Here is a 22,364-nt window from a genome sequence, read left to right as displayed (position 1 = left end):
AATTATGTACAGTACATACACTTTTACTCAATTGATATTTCGTTAAGTGTTCCTTAGCAAGTTTCACCTCAATACTATTTGTGTCCTTCAACAAGGTTCTGGTATTTTTCTATCTGGGTATTGGACAACTCTTTTTGGTAGAGTTCAGTTAAATGGGTTAGTTCTCTGGCATGAATCTGGATTTGAAGCGCAGTTCACAAATTCATTATAGTTGAGTAGTTTAGCTTCGGGGAGGTCATTCTAATAGCTTATTTTATCCAATCAGAGAGCAGCTCTGATGTGTGTTTGGGATCATTGTCCTGTTGGAACACCCAGCTGTGGCCAAGTTTCAGTCATCTAGGTATTGATTTAAGGTGAAGTTGAAGAATTTGGAGGTTGTACTCTTGGTTCATTATTCCATTCACTTTCTGCAATGCACCAGTACCACAGCATGATGCTACCACCACCGTGTTTGACAACCGGTTCAGCGTTCGTGACTCCTCCAAATATACTCCTTGTCATTGTGACCAAATAGTTCAACCTTTGTCTCGTCTAACCATAAAAGCGTTTTTGTTTTTTCAGAAGACATTTGGCTTGTCCATGTACTCAGCTACGAATTTCAGTCGAGTTTGAAGGTATCAATTTTGAAATCTGTAGATGTTTAGAAATGACTCCGAAACATATTATCTACTTGTGTAAATCTGCAGTTCTCCTTAGATCTTCATTGAGTTCCTTGGGCTTTCTCATTGTTCTGAAAGTCGTTCAATCCAGTGACTGCTGTGAAACCTTTTTTATACTGTCAAAGACAACCAACCAGTTGCAGTCAAGCATATTCATGGGGTAATAGGTCTTGGCCTTGTCAAGTTAAGTCATTCTAGAGCCTTTAGCATCACTTCTTAAAAGATTTAGATGTATATCTGTACAGTATATATTTGAGCCTGTACACATAATATTTGCCCTGAATGGATTAAAGAAAATTCATAATAAATGAAAACTTGACATTTATGTCAATGATAAATGTATGCAAACCTATGACTGCCACTGAACACCCAACGCACACGCTTTAATAAATAAACAGCATCTAAATAATGTTGAAAATTTACTTCAGAAGCAAACACACAAGCTGAATAATGTCAGACTTCATAAGCTTTTTTTGTAAGTCCTAAAGAAGTGTTTGGTGTACTAAAAATGCCACGGAGAACCGGTTTTATTTCAGGCTCTGAATGAATCTTTTCAGAGAGGTCAGTGAGGGCTCTGAACGAGCCACTTGACTCCAGCTGTTTTCTTTACTTGGCGCCGCGTCTGTTGAGTTCAGCTGTACTCGGCACCCCTCGAAGCATATTATTATCATGATAGGAAGCATACAAAGTAGCACCGAGGTTTGTGCTATTGCTCAGACTCCCAGCAAGAAGGTTGCAAGTTCAAATCTCAGCCAGGTCCTTTCTGATGTAGAGTTGATATTGTGTGCGTTTTCTCCAAGTACTCTGGTTTCCTCCAACAGTACAAAAACATGTCACTTTTAGTCATGCTGAAATATGTTTATTGCATGTCATTTCCATTTACCAAATGGATTTTGTTCATTCATTGTTACCTTTATTAGAAGTTAATGCTAGGAACTGTTGCATGCACCCCTAAAGAAATCAGATTTCCCAGTTGGGACAACAACCATTAAATAAAGTACTTAAAAATGAACTGCATAGCTGTTCAACTAAATTTGTCATTAATGCAAAAGCAAAAGAGTTTCTTCCTTCTAATTAGGAAAGTATGGCAATGTAGGATGATCTGATCCTCATGTTGTCATTAGACTCTTAAACACTCAGGAACTAGGCTGACAACACACACACACACATTTACTGATTACATCACTCTAACTTCAAATTCTGTTTTGCACAGGTTTTTTTTGTGCAACTTTTGTGTCTTCATCAGTACTCTTGGTTTGAAAATATCACTATATTTATGCTCTAAAAAGTGTATTCTTTCAAGAACAGAAAAATGAATTTTGTCCTTTTCAACCTGTAGCAGCTGGTCTTTCAGTTCACAAACAGAACAAAATATTAAGACAAGCTGAGGCAACACTATAGTAAATAAGCTATTTAAAAAAAAGAAATCTAATTTTAAATCTGTAAAGGATTTTTAGAAATAAATAAAAACATTAAGCACATTTATACTTGATATTTTTTTCCTTGGGCATTTTTCACTTATTTTCAAACATTTACAGAGTTTTGTAAATTGATTAAATTCCCATTCAATATTTTTATTATAGTCCTAAAATAGTTTACCCAAATTCTTTCCAATTTTTTAAACTCCTGTATGTATTGTCTGTTTGAAACTGTTATCTGGCCCATGACCTAAACTGTAGTTTATCCAACATCCTATCAGAGACAGTGTAGTCACTAAAAGTTTTACATTATGTATAAAACATAGAACTTGGTAGAGCCATAAAACGCTAAATTAAAAGTGCAGCTTTTGAGAGTATGAGCATTGTAGATAAATGGTCAAATGATTTTAAATGGTAGCAAGACAGATAAATGGACTGGAATGTGGGAGACTAACGCTGACTCTGCAATGACCAGCATAAATCACCTAATTATGAACATGCACAGTATAAGTTGGAGCATCAGTCAAAGCGCTGCGTGCTTTTGTGTCATCTGTCTGCTACATTTTCGTCTCCTATTTGTCATCCTGCCTGTGCATTTGCAGAAATAATTGATGTCCCCTAGTGGGACCAGCATCACTCATCCAGTACACAGTCGGGGCTTTTGTTCCTGGTGCTCTTAAAGTTTTAACACACTTGCCAACTTCACATGGAAACACTCAGAAGATCCCTTCTGTTTGTCACTCAAACGTATGGTAAAGCTAAATTTAAGCTTAGATTTTTTTTTGGTTTGTTTCACTTCTGCGCTACGTAGCATCACAAATAACTCAAGAGTAACAGAGGTTTACTTGATACCAAAACACCTTGGGCCTGAAGTCATTGATCAGTTACAATCTGATGGTTATAATCAAAACAACCTGGCAGCTCAGGAGCCCAAGACACGTTTTACAGCAGCAATGTCTGACACCGGATGCTATTAAAACTAGAAAATGATACGCAATTAAGGTGTATACATGTTTACATGACGGTACAAATAAGGATACCCTACATGGCTTAATTTAATTAACATGCACACTGAATGTGATCTTATTAGTTTAAGGTCGTCAGAAAATGCTGTTTTTTATGGCAGTGTTTTACTCAGAGTCAGATTTTATTGAGTTATTAGTAATTATTGCTCATGTAGACATACTTGGTGATTATTTCAAGGTAGTTTTCTTCAGTCTCTGTCCTCACAGATTAAAATTATTGTCAAAACATGAGTGCACATGTTTGCTGCAATAACTTGACCCCTTCCGTCCAGGCTCATTTCGATCATTCCTGTTGGCTTTAGTTGAATCGAACAGGTTGGTCATAACATTACTGAAAACACTAAATCTTTTTTTACTCATCTCTAAGTATGAGACTATTTGTGATACTGAAGTTGGTTGAAGTTTACAAGTTTTGCCTCTGGTAAAACACCCCTAAATCATCATTAACGGTCACACTTGCTTCATGGTAATGGTTACACAAAGAGCATTAGCACAGCAGTTAAAATCAGAGATCCCAAACCTAGACCCTAATGTCCCTAAAAGTCTGTTCTAGTTCTCTTTAGTTAAATGTAGATTGCTCTTTGCCCCCTTCAGTATCTTCTGGTTTTTGTACATGTTATTTTGAAAATAGTTTTTAGCCTTTTCCATGAAAATATCAACAATGTAGTATATGGTTTTAATACCATAGAATTTTTGTTTCTCAAATCCTCGATTACTGAAAGGACCAAGGCAGCTAGGGGTTGAAGTGTACCTGCTGCTGTTATGCCTCTGAGCTGCCGAGCAAGGTACTGTCATAAAAGTCGATGTATAAAAGTATAGGCCAGTTTCACGGCTTGAGGGTGTGTAATGGTGATAACAGACTGTAGCGAGATTTAGAATAGGAGATGTTCAGCGCAGTACCTTACTTCAGTTCTTATAAGTTAGACTCCACGCCTCATGTAGTTCCATATATCAAAGCTCACATCGTTGCAGCATATGGCCAGCTTCATTGGTAATTTATGAATGACCATGCGCAGCTTAAAGAGGGGCTAGTCTTTGTGGCCAAAGTGTTTAACTGTTTTATGTAAAAGGCTTTTTATTACTGAAAACAACAATGCGGAACTGCGCTTCAAAATATCTGGACTAATCCTTTTAAATGTTCAGTTTTTGAGTCTTGGCCAAGATATTCCTTTGAATCCAAGTCTGCATTAGCCAAAAGTATTAAAATGCCCCCAAGCATTTTTTTAAAATAAATTATTTGCATACAGTTTATTGATAATGGCTGCCGTCGCTGCTACTGTATACACATTTGTCCCTGAAATGCAACCGAGAAGTTGTGTTTTAATCCTCGTCGAATCTGGTGTAAAATCAGAGTGTCTCAGATAACTGTAGCTTCAGGGCCCAAAGATTTTGGCATGTGAGGATTAGTCTTCAAGCTGAAGAAGTTCACTTGAACCTGCACAAATAGTTATGAAGGGCCTCTGCAATGTTGTTTTTCACATTTACATTTTTAGTGTATGCGAAATGATGAAAGTACTTTTAAGCAAAGGCAGTGCCCAGTTTGTTCCTTCATTCTAATGTTTTGATGGATTCCCCCCCCCCCAAGGATATGGCAGTTTGACACTTAAAATCCTTTGTGTTTGCTGAAGTGTTCCAACTTTTTACTTTTTTCAATTTTTTTCTTTCTATAAACGTCTTTATCCATCCAAGTAACATCAGTTGTACTTGAACTACTTCATATCTATAGAAGAGACCTTCTCTTCTGGTCAGATGCTTGTAGACCTCCGTTCAGGTTAAGAGGATGACCTCAGGAAGCCCTTCTGCATTGGTCACCTGCCCCCCTGCCTATCAGGTCTCCCTGTAGGAAGCCTCCCTCAGCTGCAGGCTGAGCTTGCATGCTTAGATTAGAGCGTCCTCAGGGGAAACCTTGTCTGTTTAGTGACAGACTCAGTTCCTACAAGATAAATTTTCTAATTAACCTGCATGGCAGCACTGCACCTGAGATTCCGATAATCTGACTATCTTCTGTAATTTTTCCACCTGCCACATACAACAGGTCTCTTTTTTACTTTTACTCATGCCTTTGGTGTAAAGGAACTTTATTGCACTTTGAAGCTGTTATTTAGATTGTCCAAATTCTTGATTTTGATGATGAACTTAATTCAAACCTCTTTGACACAAATAGAGAATTTGTCTTAATATTTCAGTATAGACTGTTGTCAACTTATATTGATCAGCTTTTTATTTTTGTTGTTGTTGTTTTGTTTTTGTTTTTTGTAGAAACTGAACACTCCTGCAATTCTAAAAGCTCCAAAAGAAAGAAAGCCAAGCAAGAAGGAAGGAGGAACACCTGGGAAGTCTTCTAGCTTGCCGGCAATACTTTACAGGTAAACACAGTGTTTGAGAGATGGACACAGTCAAAACAGATTATGCTTGATTTAGGTGGCTTATAAATTTATATTTGATGTATTTTATTTTTATTTTATTTATTTTTTTAGCAAAACACATTTTACAGATTTTATTTCATTGTTTTATTTTGTCTCGCTTCTGCTTGAGCACCGAACTCACGATCAGTGATTCTCACCTACATTTTATACTCATTTTTTTCATTTGCTCATGATTTTTTTCCTGCAGCTGTGGGATCTGTAAGAAAAATCAGGACCAACATCTGCTGGTGCTGTGCGACACATGCAAGCTCTATTACCACCTAGGCTGCCTGGAGCCTCCGCTAACACGAATGCCCAAGAAGACCAAGAATAGCTATTGGTAAGCGTCATTGAGAGTATTGGGCTTCAAGAGTAAAATGTACATGAGACGGCTTCAATGTTTGGCCACATACAGAGACCCGAGCCAACGGGCAATAGCTGGGAAAGGACAATGCTTTGTTTGGAAATATACAGGGTAGAAAAAAGCCAGCTGTAAGCTTGAGTTAATACAAGCATGTAAGAATGCAACTGCTAATTTACATAGTGAGATTAGTAAAAACTAGATTAGCTCCATTCACAGTGGATGATGACGACCCCACTGCAACATAGAGAAGTCAGCCTGAATGCAGGTGGTCTTTGCAGGTTCTTACCTAGATTTCTTTAACAATGTATTAAAAAACACAGTGAGATCCCCCTTATGAGTGATAAAATGAGATCCAGTAGGTCCATGATAGTTTTCGGCATGCACAAAACTGCTATAGCGGGGTTAATGGTGGTTTATCATTATGGTGCCAGTGTAGCATAGTCTTGGGTGGAGCATAGTGGCAGCAGATCCATGACTTGGGGCCCGAGGACACTGGTGTGGTTTCAAGGATTTTAAGCAGGACTGACCTTGCTGGCCTCATGCCTAAACTCCAACTCCATCACGTGCACACAGCACTGGCAGCGCTCCAAGTAGTGCATCAACAAATAGGATTGTGCCATGAGCTCGACATACGTCTCAGTTGTCCTTCATTTGCCTTTTGGATTCGAAGGAAAAAGCACTTGTTCTCATAACGGTGAGGCCTGCTGAACGAGGAAGGAATAAGAAGTGAATGTGGTTCAGGTTCAACACAAAACAAATGCATCCTCTCGCTGCGGAACAGAAGTTTTCCTCCACAGCAAGGCTGAAACTGATGATGGAGGCCTAGAAACCTCCCATATGTACGTAGGAAAAGTTCCACAGATTGTGACAAGGTCGTTAGTGTCATGCTAGTATGACATGATCTTCTTGCATCTAGCTGCATGTTAATGCAGCCCAAGAGACTTTATGCCAGGGTGTGGCCAGTGGCGCGGTGCAATTGTGGTTGTATACGGTAGTATTGTTGTGGGAATGGGCTGCTGACAAATAGAGCGTGATGAGGGAGCATGAGAATGTCTCTGGGACTTGGAAAATATCAGAAAAACACTGGTTGGCAAGTACTAAAAGCATAGCATTGTCTCAGAAGGAGGTTTTTCTTAATTTGTCAAAATCTAGCCATATTCTAATAGGTTGTGTAGTAGCTGAATAAAGCAGAAAGAGGTAAATTAAGTATACATTAGTGATGTGGCAGATCCTACTATAAGCACACCCTACCCCTCACTAAAGATAGAATTTGAATCTTTTGAACTTGAAACTTCTTTTAAATAAACCTGGTTTCACTTGTCACATTTGGAGGTATTATCTAAGTGACTGAATCTAAATATTTTCTAAGTACTTCAGACGTTCGTTTTGCAATCTCTGTACAGTATTTTCCGGACTATAAGGCGCACTTAGAAGCCTTCAATTTTCTCAAAAAAACGACTGTGCCTTATAATCCGGAGCGCCTTTATATATGTAAGAATGTTTTAGCACAACTTTGGTAAGCTACAAAGCCGCACCGCTTGCAGCTTTAGGCCCCCACATACTCGGGCGTACTTTGTGTACTCCGTGAGCCGGGCGGACCTCATACTCGAGCGTACAGATTGCCTAAAATTCTCCTGTGACAAATTTCAGTCATGGTGTCACCGGACGAGGAGGGAGAGATCGCTTGCCTCTTCGCTTTAAAAAAACAAAAGACAAGAAGGTGCCTTTAGCCCTGTTTCTTCATCACCAGAGCAGCCGCCGCACACCTGTCAGTGCTTACAGAGAGCGGAAGTTGCACTGCGCGCCGGCGCCGATTCTCAACTGAGAGCGGTTGTTGTCGCACACAAAACGGTTCGATGTGAACACCGTTTCTCGCCGGGCAGTTTATTGTGACACAGAGTAAGTGTATGCGGTCATAAAAATTGATCTTTGTGCGGACGTGTGCTTCAAGTCTGCGTTGAGTCCGCCTCGAGTCTGTGCGGACCTCCAAAGTGGAGTGAAGTACGCCCGAGTATGTGGGGGCCTTTACGTCGGTACAGTATTCTCCGAAAAGACAGGGGGCTGTTTTGTTTCGCTGAATGCGCCTTATAGTCCGGTCGGTACGCCTTATATATGACAAAAGTTTGAAAATGGACCATTCATTGACAGTGCGTCTTATAATCCAATGTGCCCTATAGTGTGGAAAATACCGTAAATCCTCTAGGATTTATGGTGTCACCATTTGGGTATTAATTAATTCAGTTTTCTCATGAACACCTTTTAATTTTTTTTTTATATCAGCAGGGATCATATTCTGGTTCCTGGGCTCCTGTAGCAGAAGAGCAGCTACAAAGTCACAAGGTAGTGTCGGCTGCAGCGATGAAAGAAATGTCACAGTTCCCTCTAATCTAGTATAGTTCTTTATCTAAAAAAAATACCACCGTTAGATTGTATAATGATGGTCAGTGAACAACATCTTCCAGCCTTTAAAAAAGACTATTTTCATTTACGATGCAGTAAATGAAAATAATAAAGAAATGCAGCTAGTGTCTTAGAACGTAATGTGCTTGTGGTTTTGTAATGCAGTTAAAGTTTGACTGGAGGGATTCTTCTAATACTAATAGAGTTTTTTTTTTCTTTTTTTTTTTTTTTTGCTTTATTGTTTCAAAATTAGAAACGTTAAATGAAAGAAAAAAATGTAGAAGCAGAGTTGGTTAATTGGGGTGTTGAGCTCAGAAAAAGCCCCAAACGATCGTGCTCTTTGTTTTAACAAACAGAGCAGGCAGAGACTGCTTTTTTGGAGGGGGTATGTGTTCATGAGGCACAATCCATGTGATTAAGGTTGGTGTTTTCACATTTTCATATTATTTAAAGAGTAGAATGAACTGATTCCTATACCTCTTGTAGATGAATTAAGAGTTGTATTCCACAGGTCTATTAATAGGGACTGATCAAAACACAGTCCAGTCAAAATTATACTAATTGAAAATGAACTTCTATGTTTTTTTAATGGACGTCTACTGTATTTCTAAGAACAATTTTGAGTAGAATTTTTAAAAAAAAGAGAAATGTCTCAAAATTGCAGTAATTTGGCTTATTTTTATATCATATAATCAGAAATTAAATCGGTTACAAGTCGTCCTGTGGGTAACAGCTTTCACCTGAGCCACAGCTACAAAGTCAGTCGGTTGGAGTCTTCCTGCATGTGTACATCTGATTTTATGACAATCCTTACAAAAACTGAATGGATTTGGAAAACATAGTTTGTTCTTTAAATGCAAGTGCTGTGACAGATTTTAAAATATTGTATTTCCTCATCATCTTCGGCATTTTCAGAAAGATTCCACTTTCATCTCTATGTCTAAATGTCGGTAGAGGTTCTCGGTCATCCAGGCCATTGTAATCGTAGTAAGTTTGATTAAAGATCAAAGGCTACGAGACTTTCTTTTTGATATTTAACCGTGTTCTGCTTCTCATCTAAGGAACAATACGAATGAATGACTGAACGAATGAATGAATTAATTGAGAAAGCTGAATAAAACTGTTTTTCATTTACTTAAATCTTTGCTATTTTTCTTCTTCACTCAAGATTATTATAAATTAGTTTAAGGCTTGTTAAAGAAATGCACTTGATATTTAGTATGTAATAAAAGGCATGATATTTTATAGTTGATAAGTATTAATAGGTTCTGTAAAACTGTAAAATCCCTGCCTTCATGTGCTGGGGGGGTTTGAGTCATCCCATAATTCCGAAGGTTGGGTTTTTTTGGATCATCAGCTCCTGGTTGGGTCTTCCATGGCAAATTAGTCTGAGGGGAAGGGTCAGAATAAAGGGGGGTTCTTATTGTGCCATTTTAAAAATTGTGCATGTTTCTTTCTCTCTCTCACACACACTCAGACACACACACACACTTACACATTATAAGATCTTGACAGTAACCTGGGTTACACCATACAATGTTTGATTGTATACCTTTCCAGAAGATTTCTGACACTGCTTGATATTCATTGTAGGTTGTTTTTAATGATGGGATTGGTAAAATGGCTGTCGTTGACTGAAGCCACAGTGTGCCTCCTTTAGTTGGACCTACCAACCGCAGAGAGGGTAAACAAGGCGAGGTGCAATGTGTGCAGGGTTTCAGGCATGGCCTGGGTCCTGGACGAGCTGTTTCCCCACGGGCGTGATCTGGCTTTCGGGCATGAAATGTCACCTCACTCTTGGGACAGAAGCCAGAGCTGGTGTGTGTCAGGTGGATCAATGCAAACTAGGCCTTACATCCACGCGTAGCTTGGTCTTTGGGGCTGGATTCTCTTTTCTGGAGTTTCCCTTGGAAAGAGGCATCAAGTGAAAGTTGTTTCTCCGTGGCTTCAAGCCGCAGGAGGAAACGTTCTGACTGTTGTCTGTGCTTATGGATAAAAGGTAAAATGTTCCCTCCAGCCAGATGGTAAAAAGGTAAAGCGTCTTCGCCTTGATTATAAGATGGAACGAGAAATGACAGACGAACCAGAGCTTTGCCAACAGTAATGAGGGCGATACACCAGACTGTGATAGTGAAGAAGGAGCTAAGCTGAAAGGCAAAGCTATCAATTTACTGGTGTGTCTATGTTCCAGCTGTCACCTGAAAGATCTGGGTCATGAGCAAAAGAATGAGATCTTGGATACAAGGCTGAAAAGGTTTTCTTGGGAGGGTGTTTGGCTTCAGCATTAAAAATAGAGTGAACAGCTTAGTCATCCAAGGACTCTGCTTGCAGTTACCACAAGGTTAATTACCAGAAAATAGTCAAACATGTTAGTTTCTGGAATGTCATCAGTTTTCACCTCAGCTGTTTTTTGTGGATTTTTTCTTTTTTTTTGGTTTGTAATAAGAGGCGACTTGTGTTAGTTCATTTAAATAAAACCAGTACAGTATTCACACGTACATTTCTTTGTTCTTCTCAGGCAGTGCTCTGAGTGCGACCAGGCTAGCAGCGACGAAGCCGACATCGCCATGGAGACGTTGCCTGATGGCACCAAGAGGTCTAGGAGGCAGATAAAAGGACCAATCAAATTCATCCCACAAGAGATGTCACCAGAACCCAAGAAACAGCAAGTGAGAGGCACGGTGTGTACTGATAACACTTGAAAGGGACATTTTCTACACTATTTTTCTTTTTCCTAGATTGATTTTGTTTGAGTGTAATTGACGGTACTGTGGGCTAAATGAGAAGTTGGTAATGAGTGCAAATAAATAACCTGAGTTTTCATCATTACTGCTCAGTCTCTTAAGATTGTCCCAAAGTTGCACAAGTGATTTGCTTGTGTACAAAAAGCTGCGTAAAACACAAACCGGTGCAGCTTTTCTTGCAGTGGAACTGACATGGTGGCGTCCACTCAGATGCATGAACACATTTCAACTTATGGCACAATTTGACGTTAAACTGGTCAGAGTCCAGTAACAAATGTTTCACTTTATTTGGTCATGAGTGGAGCAAGAAAATGGTAGAAATACATAAAGAAACCAAATTCCACTATAGGTTACCATGGAAATGGAGGAAAAACAGCTCTGGCTGTGTTCGCACTAGTATAATATGTAAGGCTGGCATTAAATTAAAAATGTACTCCTCCATTTTGGAAGAATTACTTTTTTAGAGTTCTCTATGCTGGAAATCCTTTCCTTTTTTTTTTTACTCACATTCCACCAAGTGTACCAAGTTTACAAATCCCATAGCTTGTAATTATTGTAAGTTACAGGTTTCAGAAGTAGCATACAATGAATCAAATAAACTTTTTAAAGCAAAATAAAAAGAACTAAAGTTGACCAAAGTCCTGTAAAATAGTTCCATAAAACAATCACCAAAAAAATGGTAACCCCAAAACAATAAAATCAACTTAAAAACTGAAAGAGATATGTTAAAACAGAGTATGTAAAACTAAGTAATAAATAAATAAATGAAACATTAGAATTATGAATCCATTTCATTCAATTAAAAGCCAAAGAAAATAAATGTCATAATTTAGTGGTGATAAAAATGTACAAAGAAAAGCATGACTAAATAAATACAAACAACAACTTAAACTTAAAATGCCAAAACTCTGGTTCAAAATTATATATGTGTCTTAAGCTGAGTTTTAAAAGCTTCAACTGAGGGGACTCATTTGATCAAGAAACTAAAATTATTCCACATGTTTTGGGCTGCTCCAGCAAAGTCACCATCTCCCTTACTGACTAATCTAGGATGTGGTAAATCCAGCAAGAGCTGTTCAGCTGATCAAAGACAGGAGTATCGAACTCCAGGCCACAAGGCTGCACTGTCCTGGAGGTTTGAGGTTTTTCTGCTCCCAACACAACTGATTCAAGTGAAGTGAAATTTATTTACGTAGCACTTTTCAGCAGCAAGGCGATCCAAAGTGCTATACAATACAGAAACAACAACAGAATCAAATACAGCAGGTACATAATCAAACACAGAAAAAAACATCAATCATGTATAATTTAAATGAAATATAGGGAAATGTAAATAAAAATCACGAAACCAAACATATCTAAACATGAGCTAAGACAGTCAAAATAGTAGCTAAAATAATCTAAATTAAATCATAATCAAATATAGAAATACAGAAGTAAAAACATCAATCATGTATTTTCTAAATGAAATATAGGATAACCTAACTAAAATTATGAAACTAACACCACAGAATCAAATACAGATAAAAACATCAAAATCAAATATAGAACACACTGAAATGGTTTAATTACCTCCTCACCAAATCATCAAGTTCTCAAGAAGCCTGTCCACAAGTCATTCATTTAAATCTGGTGTTTTAAAGCAAGAACATCTAAAACATGCAAGAACCAAGGACTGGAGTTGGACACATGTGATCTAAGAGCTCTAGCGTTAGAATAAATCCAGAGAAGTTCAGAGACCCTGCAGTGACATTATCAAGACTATTTATTCTCCCACGGTGGACGACAGGTTGCTGTGTGTTTCGTACAGTTATGTGTATTTTAACATTGTTAGTTCACATAGTTGGTTGTGAAGATATTATTTTCAGGCAAAGTCTGGGACCACATCATACTAGAACCTGAGTTTTAAGGTTTGAACTCTGTAACTGTGAGTTCCTGACACACTGTGCCTCACAGCAAACCTCCGTGTGAAGCTCATTGTTGAACCTTGTCCAGCCCTCAGAGCAGGATGCCGGAACCTCGTACTTTAGGATAGAGGGAACCATGGACACAGGGAGGTGCGTTTGGTGGGTAACCCAGCTCTGACCTTGTTGCTACTTAGACTGTCAAGTCTATGAGGGAATAAGCATAGACCACGTTATTTTGTGACGTAAGCTGCACAGGTTCTATATTTAAGAGGAAGCAAGTAAAGAGACACTGATACATCATTTCTCTTTCCCGAGTACCTGCTTAGAAGTCTGGCTGCAGCCAAAATAAAGAGAGTTACAGTAATCTAACCTGGAGGTGATTAATGCTGTGATAACCGTCTTCATATCTTTATTAGTGATTCTGGCTTAGAGGTTCAGCATGTAGTTCTATATCTCTGAGAGCCACTTGGTCTTCTACAATGTACCGAGGTAACGGTTCTTCATCAACTCCCCTCTACTTTGCCCTCCTGCTTATAACCTTTAAAATGAGCTGTGCACAGTCCTTTAAATGATGCATCTGAAGAAGCTATAAGTGAGGATACACCAGTTTGCCCTTTGTGGAAATCCTTTAAGAAGGGCACGTGACACCTTAATCCCACGTAGTAAATTAAGATAGAAAAAAAATTACACAAACAAAGTTTATGTTCATCGGACAGAAATGATCAAATACAGCTGTAGAGTCCAACAAAGCATGGTCTGGTGGAGCAGTTGTTCTATTTAAGTGGCACCATTTTAAAATGCTCAAAGGCAAGGATGTTTCAGGTTGATAAATGCTTGTCACCTGTCTTCCTTTTCTTGCATTTCTGCTGGGAGAGACTAAGACATATATAAAAGAAAAAAAGGAGAGTCACTGAGCATGTGCAGAATAGTGAATGAGATATGACATTAGTTACTGCGCTGTAACAGCATAGTTGTTATCAACTATTGCTGTTGGTCCACATGACCACAAAACTCTGGAAGTCCCTATAGGGCTAGTTTTATTACAGTAACATATTGTTTTGCCATTAAAATTTGATTTAACCTAACAATAAAGCTACATTGTGTTAACAGAACAGCAATGGAGGGAAGCAGTTAAATAAAAATTGTTGTACGACAACAGAAGCTGCAATAAAACCCAATTTACCACTTTATCACTTTCATTTGCCTCCGACATCTGTAAAAAAAAAAAAAAAAGTTACAGGTTGCCGTACCTATTCAGTGCAGATAAAAACGATGGAGGAAAGTTTTGAAAAGTTGATCTGAAGCCAAATGAATACATTGCTATAGTGCCTGTCATTTTGTCTGCTGCAGTGCAGACTTGTGCTGTGTTTAAAGGGAAGTGTATGGTACAGAGGTCATGTACGTGATGTAAACACAATTCTCTCTAAGTTTCATCATGCCCCTCAACAGCCACCACCACTCCCTCTCCTTTATGCTCAACTGAGTTACAAAAAATGTGATTTTTGGACTCTTAGATGGGCACCAAAACAAAGAGGCATGAAATGTCATTTAATTGAGTATTCAAATAGCAGTAGGAAAACCTTGAGCATATGTTTTTTTAGGTTACAGGGGGATTTTGTGTGTGTGTGGGGGGGGCATTATCAACAAATAGTTTGACAGTAGACTAAATAGGCTAGGGGTCCCCTAATAGCGGACAAATGCTGAATGTTTTGCCACTCGGGTGGGGAGTGACGTGAGGTAGGAGTGGTGGTAGTGCTGGTTGTCCAAGCAGTCAAGCGAGTGCATGACCTGTATAAGTTACAATTTCCTGCCTTGTTAGATTGCTATTGCTAAATTTACTGGCAAACGCACAAGGCAAGTGCTTCAAACGCTGACACGTCCAGTTTCTGTCAGATCAATGGAAGCCAGTAGATGTCTGAGAGGTTTTTTTTGTGTCTGCTATGAGCAGGAACAGAAGTGTGTATCCGCTGCTCACTGGATTCTTCTTATCTGAGCCGGCCATGCTCTGATCCTGTAATACAGAGCTGCCTCTCTGCTCCCCTCAAGGAACACTTCAGATTGATATCTGACAGCTTGGGGGGGGGGGGGGGGGGGATGCATTGGGGGCACCTTTCACTTTCCTTTTGTTTTGTTTTTTTTTCCCCCACTGTCAAAATGTGACATGGTCCATCTAACAGGGGATTTCACCAGGAATTTCACTGAGTCAATATCTCTGACCAAAGTTTCTGTTGTGAAGAAAGACATGAACAAAGAAAAGAAGTGATTTCCTGGCCACTTTCTTTGAACTTTGAACTCTGTCTCTCTGGGGAACAGTAGTGTGTTCAAGCACGTCTTGGTAAATGTGTTTCTCCCTTCAGGTCTGGCATCATTGGGCCTATATGCAGAGGAGGCTGCTGAAGCTCGCAGGGATTAAGCAGCCTTCTGATTTTTCTTACAGCCACAGCCCTTCGGGTGCGGCACTTCAGTGCAGCATTTATCTTCAAATGCAAGGCGTGCAATGGCAGCATCTAAAAGAGCCCTGCTTTGCATTTTTAATGCTTTTACCAGGCCACCCAAGTACTCACACTTCTCTAAAGCCATGTTTCAATTTATCAGGACTGGCTAATCGACCTCCTGCTGGCTGCGTATGTATGTGGGGGTTTTTTGTGTGTGTATGTGTTTGTGTGTATATGCCTGGGAGTTCATTTGTCAGGAAGGAGCCTTTGTACGTAATAAACACACACAATTTCCTTTAGCCAAAGGCCTTTAACAGTGACAGCTGATGAATCTGAACATGTTGGGGATGTTATTAATGACTTAAAGTGATTTATGTTTGCTGAAGGACCCTCTTTAAAGTGTGCCTAATTTTCGATGGCATGTACAAAATGCTGCAGCTGTAAAATGAATGCGTCATAGAACAACATGTATGATTTAACAGAGCCCAGCTGAGAATGAAGATCATAGCCAACGCTGTGATTCTTTAGATTCAAATTCATGAATATGTAACAATTAGTTGTAGTTTTCAGCAGGTTTTATTTAGTTTGTTGGGAAAAAAGCGCCTAAATTTCACTTTTGTTAGAGGGATTTTTAAAATTATTTTTAGGCTTTAGGATGAAAATATCAAGGTCAAATCAGTTTGTCTCTTTGTTTCCTACATGATATTCCCATGTATTTATCCTGTATATATTTAATTTTTCTTTTTTTTAATCTACGTGTGCATATTCATCTGGTTTTTCTTGCTCTAGTCCAAGAAGGTCTTGTTGCAGCAGCTCACTTATCTTTGTCATGTCCTGGTCCTGAATGTGAACATTCGAGTCAGCATATCTTAGTTTTTTGTCTCACTCACAAAGACTTCTTTGTACCTTGAGACCTGTCCTGACTGATTAGTCACCAAAAAAGATTACCTGAATCATTAAACGTGCTTTAGTCTGGCCCTGTTCAGACCTGGCTCTAACATCCATCCTGGGCAATCTGATCGTATTTGGACAGCGCTAAATGCAAGTGTGAGTGCTTTCAAGAAGGAATGAATACTCTAAAACCACCTTTGAGATGGTCCACCGAATCAGTGGCCTAGTGGTAGAGTGAAGCCCTGAAACTGGGAGGTCGTGGGTTCAATCCCCGGCCGGGTCATACTAAAGATTGTAAAAATGGGACCCATTGCCACCCTGCTTGACACTCAGCATTAAGGGTTGGAATTAGATGGGTTAGATCACCAAATGATTCCCGAGGGCGGCACGCTGCTCCTCACCGCTCCCTCAGGGGATGGGTCAAATGCGGAGAACAAATTTCGCATACTCAGGTGTGTGACAATCAGTGGTACTTTAACTTTAAATCGAGAGACTTATCTGCATTTGTTTAGTAGTCTGAACACAACCTGTATTGAGCCACACTAAAGAAACCACTGCTGTGACTCGGTAACAACTGAGTTATTACCTGGTTGTGTCCCAGTTTAAAAATATTACATTTTCTAAAGAGGTTATAAACATATTAGTTTGTTAAATTTAAAATCCGACTAATTTCAGACAGTGTAATAGCTGTCTGGGGGACTTAAAATTGTTATTATCCACTTGTGATCAAATCAGTCAAGCTGCTGGTTGGTGCCAGGTCTGAACAGCGACTAAATCACACCTCATAGTGACCATAGGTTTTTAAAACCTAAGTCATATAAATAACCAAAGAGAAGTTGACTACCATACATAGGATTTAACCTTGTGTGTTTACAGGGGTCATCTGGTGCAATGAAAAAAAAAGAAGTATTTATAAGAGTCTCAGACATACCTTGGTAGGATCCAGAGTTTTGAATCCATCTGGCACCATGACACCGGTTGTCCAGTTGAAGCAGCCATCAGTTCATTGTGCTCAGCTGGAGGACCAACGATTAGCTAGTCAGCACCACGGGTGAGACTAATGCTGTTGTTAGGTTGTCGTCAAGCTGTGCTACCGCGATTGGTTAGAAGAAATTGCATCCCTTTCTTCACGGAAATGAGTTGGAGTGAAAGAAATCTTGACATTTGGGAAAGAATTGATTCTTTGTGAAATCAAGGAAAAACACATCTGTATTGTACTATTAATATAAATTCCAACATACCTGTCTATCAACCGTCTTCTGTTAATCCCAATAATAATTTGGAGCTTAAATTTGTAATAATCTACACTGAAAAAAATGTTTTTATATATAATCTGTTTTAAAAAGTGTAAAGAGACCCAAGATTAAAGGAAATGTTAAAGCTGCTGCCAATGGCTCATTAGGGTCGCCATGGTAACCACGTGACTGTTACTTCCATACAGCACTCTTAATTAGACTGGTAGATAATAAGTGAATAATTGCTGGATGAATTGGAATTATAGTGCTTTATTGTTTACGCATTTCAACAGTAATAAACATATTTATCAAAACATGTTACACAAAAGCCATTTTCTCTAAAGTGGAGAATGTTAATATCTATTTATTTTGTCGCTTTTGTGCCTACAAGCCTACCTACTATTATATTCAACAGTAACAAAAATAAGATTTAGTAGTTTTAGTTCAGTGTAGACTTTGTTGCAATTCTTTAAATTAGACTAGTCAAGAACAACTTTTATTCAAATCAGTTCGTCATGTAGAATTATTTAGTTCTGTCTAAAAACTGTAAGTTCATCAACTTTATTTAAATGTTAAAAGTGATGTCCAGAGGAGCACAAAAGAGTGAATAGTTATTTAAATTCTGTGTGTTTATTTGATGTAATGGTCGTTCTTTGCCTTGTAAGCAACTTAAAGAGAAATGTCAAGGGGTTCAAGAGGCTAACTGAAGGTGGAGATAAAATGGTCCCTCTAATGGGACATGGTTATGCTAAAATTAAAACCCCTCCATATGACCATGTGTAATTAATCAGGTGAAAATTATGTTAAGTTAATATGTCTAGTTACTATCCCTTCATATGCTCTGTTAATTTCTCTAATCCTCTGTGAAATGATTCATGCTTGTTAAAGATGCACTGATGTACTTAATTAAAAGATTGATTTTGCGTGGGACATAAAAACTGCCTGCGGTTTTAATTTTCTCACCTGAGCAGAGCCTGAGATTAGCTGTGCTGTGTGGCTGAGCAGGTTTCAGCTGATCCAGATCCTGAAATATATTATTCTGTCCTCTCCCGCTCTTTTCAGATTGTTATATCAGACAGTGCCTCAGAAGTAGAATTTATTCAATAAAGTTTGACTTTTCTTTTTTGCTGCAGTCGCAGGAGAAATGGAGCTCTGAAGGAGCCAATTGGCAGCATTCTTGCAGTTAGCATTCTTAATGATAACTCCTCCATCTGGCGAGGGGTGGCGAGCCAAAGGCAACAGATGGAATTGTTTTCACAATCTGTTTAAATATGTTGTCGATTTTTCTTCCCCTTTTAAACTTTCCCCAGCAGCTCAGATGCTTGCTTTCTAGCAAGGAGATGTTTGATTTGTATTTGGTCTCATGGGGCTCTAAGCCTTTTGTGAAAAGATTGCATGCTTTATATCTTCTATCTTGTCCTTTTTAGCCTTTCATAAAATGCATGTAATTAGAAATCATGTTTATTGCCACAGCATGACTAAAAAGCAAGTGGATGCTGATTGTTAGGTTGGCCTGTTGGGCTTCTTCTATAGTTAGGAGATAATTGTTTTTGCTTATCAGTAGGGAAATGGTAGAGTCCATAGTTTTGTTTTGTTTTTCTTGAAATTGGACTAGTTCTTCTTGGTATACAGTTCCTGAAGCTAATTGACTGACCTTTAGAATCTTAGAAGCATTTTTGCCTCAGTGTCTTTCTGACTGAAGCTTTATTAGAGACCCTATATTAGTTGCGAGACATTACATTAACTGAAGGTTGGATCTCACTGGGCTGCGTTTGTTGGAGACTAGTTGGCAACTCGAAAATGCAAGAAAATAGGGAAATTTACCTTGCAGTCTCACTGACTTCTTATCATTTGCAACCAAGCGACCAGCAAGCCACGTGGCCATGTTTTGAGCACCCATTTTTTTAAGTTTTGAAAATCATGACCTATTTTTCCGTGCAGAGCTTGTAGAACTGTATTTCTAGGCTGTGTACATTATTTGGTTCCAGTCACAGCCCAGTGAGGTAATACCTTTACTTAGAGCACTGCCAGTATGGTGTGGGCAATAGATACACAGCCTACCAAGCCACACCAGTGTGCGCATGGATATGCTGCCCCCGTGCTCAACCCAGATACTCTAAGATGCCATCACAACAATAAACCCCCAGGACTGCTATGGGGGTTTGGTGTATGCTCAAAACCCTCCATTACCTATCTCACTCCATATGTAATGGTAGGCCCACTGTGCTCTTAATGCACACCATAGACACCACAAAGACCATCCACTTTATCAGGCGCGGCCAGTCCATAAGCGCAGGTGGGATGCAGGCCCACCTAAAAAAGAAAAAAAAAGAAATTAAAATAGTTCCTCCTAAAAAACAATGTGAATTACTTAGCTTGCTGTGTAATGTTTTGTTCTGTGTTTTGTCAACTATTTTGACAATTTTAAATTAAATTCAAAATGTTTCTTCATGCCTCATTCTCGGTTTTTGACTTATTTACAGTTATAGGGTGGTACAGGTCACCAACTGAGTTCGTCAGTAGATTTAACATCAGTGATCTGGACTGCAGGGCAACTCCAACAGTGTCTCATTGGGGTGTAAAATATCCCACCCTGTGGACACATTCTGCTGGTTTTAGCTCAGTGATACGACCACTCTGAACGTTACACCTCACCTGGTCTTATTTAATGCAGGAATAGGTGCAGCAAAACCTGCTGTCTCCAACTGTTTTAAAATCCATTTACGAGACTAATATTAGAAGATAGATTGTCAGTCAGCAGCTTTGAGCAGACCAGCAGGCCGGACATGAACTGAACACAGAAAATTAAAGACAGGGGAGATAAACAACGGGACATTTTCTTCAACACGGTCGGCCCCTTTTCTGTCCGTAACTATTTAGATCGCCCACAGGTGGATCTGATTTATCTGATTCTGTTGAATCTATGAGCATGTGTCTGCTGTAGCTCAGTGGTCACTTTGGAGGTTTTTTTAATCTCGAGGCTGCGAGTTCAAGCCCAGGTGGTGGCTTTAATCAAAGTGGTGAATATGCCAGCATTGTGAATTTCTTTCCAAGTGTTATTGCAGAAATATGACCTAAAAGTAAAATGAGAAATCCAATCCAGAAAGCTGTGAACCTTTCTGTCTGTCTGCTTAATTTTACCTAGGTAAAATTAAACATACTCCAGTTTCAGGTGGAGGTGGGTGCGGGAGACAACAGTTTCTCTGATTTACTTTTCAGACCGGACTGTTCTCACGAGACACAACCTCGACCCGTGGGAAGGGAAAAAAAGGCGACAACTTTCCACATAAAACTAATACCATAAATATTAAGCAACATATAGCCTTTTTTTTGTAACTCTAATTGTAACATTTGTGTGGTTATTGATTCAGGAAATAAATATCCGCCCCACTAAAATTTATGCTCAGGAACTGCTGAAAAAAAAAAAAAATGCATTCCAAACCTTTTTTTTTTTCTTTTGTGGGAAGAAACCAAAACTGGTTGTATTGGTTGTTTTTCACTTCTTATTGTCTAATCAGTTATTCAATCAATAACTCAATCTCCAGGCAGCACAAAGTGTCTTACAAACACACAAAACCTAAAATAAAAGCAAAATACCGAATGAAAACAAGACGATATGTAAAAGGTTAAGAACAATTATCAAAGCAGTAAGAAGTAACGATAAGAAAGAACAAGTAAAGTGACAAAAACTGACGACTAAAACAAAAACTTGGTACCAGTAAAGTACTATCAAAAACACCTTCCCTGTGCAGACATTACCATAATCATACTCCTATTGATTTTGACAATCCTGTCCTCACGGGATCTTATTTATTAAAATTCTAGTGGGTAGCTCAAGCTGAATTTTGGAGCTTGAAAACTGCCGTCTCTCAACAGAAAGGGGTTTTTATGCATTCAGCTCAGACTTGTGTGAAGTTTAATGGAATTTTGTTGGTGCTTAAAAGTGAAATGTTTGTGCTTCTCAGAGAACCAGAGGGCAGAAGAGAAAAAGAGTTTCCATGGCTGAAGACAGAGAAGAGAAAGTCGAGGTTTGTTTCGTCCTCTGATCCTTTCAAGTTTTTCGTACCTTTTACGTCCTCCTTAAAGTAGATTCATTTAAATGTTTTTTCATAATCCTGGTGCACCTTTGCTTTGGAAGAATGTTTTTTTTATTAGCATCAGTAAATGTTCCCCTTCCTGTGTCGGTTCTGAGTCTCATTCCCCGCTGTAAAGTTTACTGTTGAGCGCATCATGTATTGGTACCAGCAGTACGGAGCACCATGGTGAAGGTTGAACGAAAGCTCAACAGAGGTGTCTTTCAGCTGCCAACCACTCAGAACCTCTCAGCAGCCTCTTAAAAAGACAGTTTTGTGAATGTCCTTTAATGCCATAAATAAATGAGGCTGATTAATAAAAAATAAAAATAAAACATTACGCAAAAGTGCACAAAATGTTCTCGCTTTTGTTTTCAAACGTCGAAATGTTTATATGCTCAGAATCGGTGAAGAATTGCTCTCGCTCTTTCCTTGGTTTAACATTTATTTTACGTCTTCCAACAAACATCCGTCCAGCTCTCATTTCTAATCATTTGTGTTTCCATAGGAACCTCTGCCACGGGAGCGCAGACAACGCCAGTCTGCAGTGCAGAAGAAACCTAAAGCTGATGACACGAGGACTGAGTGTACAACTTGCAAAGGACCGGGCGACAATGAAAATCTAGTGAGGTGAGGTAATGTGTGTGTGGTCAGATAAGGAGCACGGGGTTATTACACATTGTGTGTGTACAAATACCTTTACATTCCCAAGTGTTCGTGTGTGTCTCCTGGAGGAGCTATATCCTCCCGATGATTAAAATTCAGTCTTCATTAGGCTCCAGCCGCTCGAGCTCTGCAGAGTGTGGGG

At 39.0% G+C, this 22,364-nt stretch overlaps 1 protein-coding gene across 4 annotated transcripts in view; it reads left to right on the top strand.

The window, feature by feature from the left end:
- Positions 1–22,364, top strand: part of phf14 (PHD finger protein 14) — a 101,003-nt gene that overhangs the window by 32,111 nt on the left and 46,528 nt on the right. For 3 of the 4 annotated variants that reach the window (XM_017430689.2, XM_017430687.2, XM_017430693.3), the window contains exons 12-16: positions 5,362–5,468; positions 5,716–5,847; positions 10,790–10,952; positions 21,449–21,511; positions 22,065–22,186. In XM_017430689.2, coding sequence (XP_017286178.1) covers positions 5,362–5,468; positions 5,716–5,847; positions 10,790–10,952; positions 21,449–21,511; positions 22,065–22,186 — 587 coding nt within the window. The remainder of the gene's footprint in view (positions 1–5,361; positions 5,469–5,715; positions 5,848–10,789; positions 10,953–21,448; positions 21,512–22,064; positions 22,187–22,364) is intronic. The other variant, XM_017430688.2, reaches the window with a different exon arrangement.

This window comes from Kryptolebias marmoratus, linkage group LG5, assembly GCF_001649575.2.
Source record: "Kryptolebias marmoratus isolate JLee-2015 linkage group LG5, ASM164957v2, whole genome shotgun sequence".
Taxonomy (NCBI): Eukaryota; Metazoa; Chordata; class Actinopteri; order Cyprinodontiformes; family Rivulidae; genus Kryptolebias; species Kryptolebias marmoratus.
Note: the sequence above shows the minus strand (reverse complement) of the source record. Positions and strands in the feature narration are given on the sequence as shown.